This window comes from Vulpes lagopus, chromosome 8 (genome assembly GCF_018345385.1).
Source record: "Vulpes lagopus strain Blue_001 chromosome 8, ASM1834538v1, whole genome shotgun sequence".
NCBI classification, from domain to species: domain Eukaryota; kingdom Metazoa; phylum Chordata; class Mammalia; order Carnivora; family Canidae; genus Vulpes; species Vulpes lagopus.
The window spans coordinates 98,377,126-98,385,107 of record NC_054831.1 but is presented as its reverse complement, the minus strand read 5'-3'; the positions used below and the strand labels follow the sequence as shown (position 1 = coordinate 98,385,107).

The following is a 7,982-nucleotide window of genomic DNA, read 5'->3' as shown; positions in this document are numbered from 1 at the left end:
TGTCAAGCTCTAACATTTCTAAAATGTCACTGATATTATGTCAGAGTAATTTCAAGCAGCTCTGAGTCTGAAATCAGAGCATCCGTGTTCTAGCATAGTGCCACTGACTTCTACACAGCTTCACCAAACTATGCTGTTCCAGGGTAATTTTTAAATACATATCAGATTCTACAAGTGCCAGCCTCATTCTCTATTATCATCTCCTTCCCCTGTACTCCTCTTGCTCCAGAACATGTTTCCATCATAACCACTATTTTTTTAATGTAACATGTTGGCCAATACGTGTTCCCACTGAATTATAAAATTTCATAAGCTAATAAGTACCCCATTCTAATCCCAGAATTTAGACATAGTACAAACCCGGAACTTAAATACTCATCAAATAGAGGAATAGGTAAAATAAAGATCTATGGTGAAGATTTTCCAAAGGAAACAATAAACGTTTGTGTTTAATAGGTAATGGTATGGTTTCTCTAAAATGACTGGTAGGAGACAAACAAGGAACCACTTTACAATAAAAACTTTAAAATGTTATCGCTGGCCGCATGGTCCTCTGTTAGGGGAATGGGAGAGGTCTCTGGAACATAAGATAAATAGAAACACTGTATTTATGGAACAGAAATAATCATTACCTCCTACCAGGAGACAAAGTTCAACCAGAGGCCTGGAGGAATTAATCATTTGTCCAAAACTTAATATGTTGGCTATAAGGCTGCATTAATGAAAATAATTCTATAAACCAGAACTTGTATTTTATGTCTACTTGAGTACTTAAGATGTCAAGATACATGATTTCTTTCTGAGCTATGATAAACATCTACTTAATGTTCCTTACTTAAGGAATATTGTTTCATGTTCCTACTTAAAGCCTATTTTAAACATTTCAGTATAAAAAAATCAACCAAACTCTTTTCCTGAGATAAGTTTTTTACTGTTTCTGCAAGGTAGCTATTTTAGTAATATCTGCTATAACACTATAATGAAATCTGTCGGGAACTGGAAAGATGAGTTATTTTACTATCACTGAAAAACTGGAGCACATTTGAGAATTTCTGGTAACGTTGGGAATAGTGCCCTAAATGAAAATAATTAAGTCAGCAGAAAGAAATCATTCTTCTTCTTAGATCCATCTTGAGGACTGAATAAAAATGACAGAGTGAAGCAGCTTCTAGTCTTTAAAAGAGAAACTAAAGCAATAATTGCTAGGATTTGCTACATATACCACCATCTACCTACTAGGGCAGAGCCCACACCCAGAATATGGGAGAAAGCACACCTCTCAAAATCCTTGAGTCAATTTTTACAAACTCACTTTTTGTGAAGCAGGAAAAATAATCAGACAAATCAAAGGTGAGTATCTTTGGAAAATTTAATTTGGACCATATTTTCTTTCTCTTGCTGAAAACACCAAGTATTTCCATACATTTTGGGTTCCACAGCTTACAAAGGGGCAGTGGGTTTCCTGCAGTTACATACTGTACCCAACTTTCTATAGAAAGATCAGACATTTTCCAACCTTGCTTTTGAGTATTTCCTTAAAAATGCTTTAAAGGTTCCTTACAATAAATGGCGAGTAAAACAAAGTAAGGCTTTAAGTTCTCCTTTTCCCCTTTTTTGGTACTGCGTGTTGGAGGAATAAGGAAGGAAGACTTGTCACATCAGTGGTGGTACCCTGGGGATTGCTGCTGGGTCCTCCGAGGGGCACCCCTAATACTGCGGCCCTGATGCCCCCTGCAGTGAGGAGCCTGGGATTGGTAAGTGCAGAACGGCTTGGCATAGCCACGTCACAGCACAGGAGGGTCTGCGGGCTGCCTGGGTCTTCCCAGGGCTCAAAGGGCTCCTGGCCTAAAGAGTCATAAAGGAAGCAGGACCAAATCACGACCAGAGGTCTCCCACCTGATACCGCAGTACCACAGGCTCCCTTCTGCAGGCCTTATGATATGCATTTAAAGACTAAATGTAATAATTGAAAATAAAAATGAGAAAAAAAATCCCTTTACTAATTGTATCAAATTAGTAAAATGAAAATAAAAGCATTTGATAAAACACATTTTCTACGTCGGATGAAAGCAACTCCCTTGCAAGATAACCTCAGTAATATATGTCACTATTCATAAATTTTTTGCCTGGTAACACAGACTTCGTGAATTCCATCACCTGAACGGCTTTGTCATCTTTCAAACTTGCAGTTTCATTAGCTTAAAAAAGGGATAAAGCAGCCAAATTAATACTAATTCTGGTTGCAGAAAGACATTGCAGACATTAACCTTCATCTTCTCAAGTGTTAAGAGCACATGATTAAAAGGTAATCAAACAGTTTCTTCTCTTAACAGAAAACTAAGCAGCTAGTGTCATCAAATCTATATCTAGTCAACACAGGGCCCCCCTGAAATATAAAATTAAATTCTTTTGAGGAATAGGTTTGTGATTTTAGTTGTGCGGGATTTACATTTATTCACTCGATTTTGTAGTAAAAACGCATGGTCTTCGCTTCTTTGTAATACACAAGGGATTTCTTCATCGCCTCAGCAGGCTCTCACACAGAGGTGGCAGGCTGGGTTCCTCGGCTCGTGTCAGGAAGGGGAGGCAGCCGTAGCTCACATGCTCTCAGAAGCCCTGCAAAAACTCCTGCAGCTGGGTGACGATCTCTGTGTCCACGGTCTCCATGAGGGACTGGAAGCCTTGCTCTCCTAGGAGTTCCTGCTGTGCCTTAAGTTTCTCGTAGATAAACTGCTGCAGGGACACTGTGTGCACCGGGTCCTTCAGGGCCAGCTGTGGGACAGAGAGGAGCCACACTGGGTCAAAGAGGCAGAACAAGTCCCTCTCCCATGTGACTACACGCCTGTGTCATCTCCTCTGCGGCACCACCACTGCGCCCGCCTCCCTTCTTACAAGAGATCCTCAAAACGAAACAAAACAAGACAAATATGTCCTTCTCCTATCCCACTGGGATATGTGGAAACCAAAAGAAAAAAAATTAAAAGGAACCCAATATTCCACTTCCTAATCCTGCAACAGAAAACACTGCAGCCTCCTTTGTCTTTTCTGTGCATGTGGCACACACAGAGATACACAAGTAGTACTGCTCTTTATTTTTTTTTTAAGATTTATTTATTTATTCATGATAGACACACACGGGGGAGGGGGGGCAAAGACACAGGCAGAGGGAGAAGCAGGCTCCATGCTGAGAGCCCGACGCAGGACTCGATCCCGAGACCCCAGGGTCACGCCCTGGGCCAAAGGCAGGTGCTGAACCGCTGAGCCACCCAGGGACCCCTCTAGTGCTGCTCTTTAAACTTGCACAATTCTACTCCAACACAAAAATTCTACAAAATTCTGCTCCAACACATTTTAAGAATTCCAGATCTATGCTGTGACTTTTCGTTATAGGCATGATGAAATAATCATGGTATAAATGCAATTCTAATATTGCCGAATAATCTCTCACAAGTGCCCTTCTCTACATCTCAGATTATTTCCTTACACCCATCTCTACTTTAGAAGAATTACTAAAGGACACAGACAATTTTGTGACTCCTGATACATATTATCAAATTGTTTTCTCTTGTACAAATTTAAAAGGTATGAGAGGTTTTAGATGGTGGCACTGTTTCTAACATGGGTATTAGCATTAATGAAATTCTTTACAATTTAAGAGGTGAAAACTAACACACCCTACTTCAAGTTGCACATTTCTCTCATTACCAGTAAAGGTGAACATCTGTAAGGCTTAAGTAAAGAACATGAGCTTGTGTGTGTGCCCAGTACAGCTGCACAGAAATTCTTCTCTTTCCTTACTGACGTTATTTTAATTTAGGTAGATGAACTGGTTGGATCCCATCTGTTTGAGAATATAAAGACATTTAAAAATAATGACCACAAATGGAAAATGCACTTGAGAGGCAGAGACAAAGGTGGCATGAACTTGAAATTAAACCCCTCAGGGGACCAACTCAGAGCTACATGATAAACCGTCACTGAAGGTGGACGGGAGGGTGGACGCCAAGAACAACTGTGAACACAAAGCCCTGCCTTCACAAGCCTGAAGACACCACTGTACAAACCACAAAAACTGAAGATGAACTTTTAAAAATATTTGCTCTCTTAGGCAAAATGCAGTAATGTTTGGTATTATTTTAATTATAATGAAACAGATCTCTTGCTAAAGGGCATGTGTACTTTGTTGAAATATCATGAATTACTGTAACTAAAACCATATGCACAATATGAGGGAAACAGAACTGACCTTGAAATTGGTGTTTGAACAAGTGACTCCAACTGCTGAAATGAGCTCAGGAGAGTGGTTTAAATGCTGTTTCAATTTGCTACAAAAACTGCAAACAGTTAACTTATCAAATATCTACCTTTTAATTTTCAACAAGTTAATAAGGAGGAAAAGTATCACCATACTACAGCCCCACCACATACGGCATACACTATCGGTATAATATATTTTTTAAAGTATACTAGTCAGTCATGCAAAGATTACAAAAGCATTAGTCTCTTCTGGAAGGAAAGCTGTGGAAAGCAGAAGGAAGAAGAAAAAAAAACCAAAGAATCTTCAAATGCACATCTTTTTTTTTAAAAAAAAAAAAAACAAGTTTTTCTTAGCTGAAAATATCACATCAGCAAATAAATGTCTATTTTGGCTTGTGATGATATTCATTGATCATAGGTATTAATATTTTCTTTTGAGGAAATATATTAAATAGATTAACTAAATGATTTTCTAGAGAAAAATCCATGCTGCCCATAAACTAAAACTCCAGATATAATTTTTCTGAATGTTCTAGCGAGTGCCACTGCTAGAATGAAAAGACACTGAAATCGCTAACAGTATTTTCTTTTTTTTTTTCTTTTTTTATTTATTTATGATAGTCACAGAGAGAGAGAGAGGCAGAGACACAGGCAGAGGGAGAAGCAGGCTCCATGCACCGGTAGCCTGATGTGGGATTCGATCCCGGGTCTCCAGGATCGCGCCCTGGGCCAAAGGCAGGTGCCAAACCGCTGCGCCACCCAGGGATCCCGCTAACAGTATTTTCAAAACTATCATTTTTAGAGCAATAATGCCCACATTACATAATAAACCCAATTATCTGATTTTATGTGAAAAAATGCAGAATGCTTACATGTCACCAGGTGGTACACTCCTGAGAAAATAATTAGTCTTATGATGTAGTAAGCAAATTATAATTAGATTAATTCTGCTGTTGGGAAAACTATACTGCAAAGATAGATGTGATGCCAACTTCTAATTACAAAATAACAGAATAAAATATTTTACTCATTCTTCCAGCTAAGTACAACTAAAACATTATATATATATATATAACATATATATATAAACATATATAACATATATAACATAACATATATATATATAAATACACAGGAAACTCTAAAAGGTGAAGAGAAGGCAGAGAGCATAGGGACCCAGTAGTGAAAGAAACCCACAATACTGAGCACCTTGGTTTTCTTCTCGCCTAGATATCACGAATTTGGGGCTGAAGAAGCCAGCAACCTGGATGTGCTAACAAGCACAGATGGAAAAACTCCAACACAGAGTCTGCTCTCTACCCAAAGGCCCAGTAAAGGTACCACCACATGGGCAAGACAAAATTCTGAGACAGTAATTGGACTATGCCATTCGGCCAAACACCAAGACTAAATGAACTGTGGTCCCATCACCACTCATGCTGTTAAGAGGATGTGACCCACCCATTCCCCAGTCGAGTCTGTGGAGATGCTTGGGGAGCCTGGCCTTTTGCACACTCTTGGCAGTAACAAAGTGGCACACCCATGTCTGCCAGAGCAGTGTCAAAAGAAGGTGGCTAAAACCAGAAGGTTTGATAAGATTCAGAATCTAATCATACCAAAAAATATACAGGTTTCAATTTTAAAAAATCACTCATAATCAAAAGTAGGTGTCAGAGGCAGGAGGCAAGTGGGATTAATTATAATAGAGCAACCTAAGGGGTCTTTGTGGTGATGGAAACGTTCTGTATCTTGATTCTTATTAATGCCAATATTCTGGTTGTAATGCTAGTTTTCAGAATGTTCTCAGTGGGGGACATGGACATCAAGACATCACAAACCAGAGGACTCAGGAATCTGGCAACCTCAAATACCAAGAAAACACTAGGAATGAGGGAATTAATTTCCTGAAGGCAAAGGACTAAAACAGTTTGGTACCTACAGGCCCAAATTGAAACAAATCAATCACCAGAGAATCTTATAAAATCAGAAACTGTTTATTCTTTTCCACACATTTCTAACAAGTGTGATTATCTTTGCTCAGGTGCAGGTTTGCTCAGATGCACAAATGAGATAAAAAAAAAAAAAACCTTGGACAGAAAAAACAAAGCCAGTAGTATTGAGACTCCATTAACAAGAAATATTAGGAATAATGGGAAGGGACAGAAAACTATTGAAAATGGACCCAGACTAGATGCTAAGTGTGCTACTCTGGATTGCATCCTACAACTAAGGGCATTAGTGAAAAAGTGGTGATAGCTGAAGAAAGCCTGCAGCTTAGTTAACAGTAATACACCAGTGCTGGTTTCTGAATTTTGACAAATGTGCCCTGGTGACATAAGATGCTGACATGAGGGAAAACTGGCATGCGAGGAGGAGAGCTGTGTACTGTCTCTGCTACTTTCCTGTAAACCCAAAACCATTCCAAAATAGAAAGGGTGTCCATCTTTATGCCAGTACCATACTGTTTTAATTACTATGGCTTTGGGATAGATTTTGAAATCAGAAAGTGTGATGCATCCCAAGCTCTGTTCTTTTTCAAGATTGTTTTGGCGAATCAAAATCTTTCCTATGAATTTTAGCATTGTGTTTATCTATTTTTGTAAGAAACACCATTGGAATTTTGAGAAGGACTGCACTGAATCTGAAGACTGCCTTGGGTAGTATGGACATCTTAATGTTAAGTCTTCCAACCCATAAATACAAACATCTATTTGCTTGTGCTCTCTTTAATTTCTTTCATCAATGCTTTATAGTTTTCAGTGTACAAGTCTTTCACTTCCTTAAATTTATGCTGAAGTCTTTTATTCTTCTTGATGTTATCGTAAGTGGAATTTTTCTTAATTTTCTTTTAAGATTGTTCATTTAGTACATAAAATACAACTGATTTTTGTATATTGACTTTGTATCCTGAAACTTTACTGAATTTATTAGCTCCAGGAGTTTTCAAAAATAGGTGTTTAGTGTTTTCTATATATGAGATCATGTCATCTGCAAAAAGGGACAATTTTACTTCTACCCTTGCAATTTGCATGTTTTTCATTTCTTTTTCTCACCTAATTGCTCTAAGATTTCAGGTACTATGGAGGATATACAGAGTAACTGATAGGAAAGAAAGTCCACAATAATGCTACGTAGTCAAGTGATCTTCACAAGGGTACCAAAAGTAGACAATGACCAAAGGATTGAGAAAATTGGATATCCAAATGAAAAATAAGGAAATCCTTATCTTTACCACATACAAAAACCAATTCAAAATGAGTGAGACTTAAACATAAGGTTCCTAAGAAGAAAAAAGGGGAAAAGCTTCGTGCCATTGGCCTTAGCAAAGATTTCACAGATATGGCAACAAAAGGAAAATTGGCAGGGGAGACAATAAATCAAATTTGTAAGTTATTTAAAGAAGCTAAATAAGTGCATCCCTCTGAGGTTATTTGGTGTGGTGACAACCAGCACTAGACACTCATTCAACTTATGCAAGTGTTCAGTTTCAGAACACTAAGCAGCAAGCCTGGTAAGTTCATTTTTGAAATGAGAAAAAAAAAATGGGGTTCCTAGGCTTTGAGTGACATTCAAGGTTGATTTTTTTTCTCAAGTTAATGACGTCAGTACAACCAGAACATAGACTTCAAATTCCTGGTTCTGTTCTCTTTCCATTACTTCCATATGCCTAACCCATATTCTCATCCTCCAAGGAAGTAGATGATCATTTAAGAAATACTTTCACT

General features: G+C 38.2%; 1 protein-coding gene across 1 annotated transcript in view; it reads right to left on the bottom strand.

The window, feature by feature from the left end:
* Nucleotides 1-1,355: 1,355 nt before the first annotated feature.
* Nucleotides 1,356-7,982, bottom strand: part of IPO11 (importin 11) — a 205,287-nt gene continuing 198,660 nt past the window's right edge. Inside the window, exon 30 of the mRNA XM_041766936.1 lies at nt 1,356-2,772. Coding sequence (XP_041622870.1) covers nt 2,608-2,772 — 165 coding nt within the window. The 3' untranslated portion in view covers nt 1,356-2,607. The remainder of the gene's footprint in view (nt 2,773-7,982) is intronic.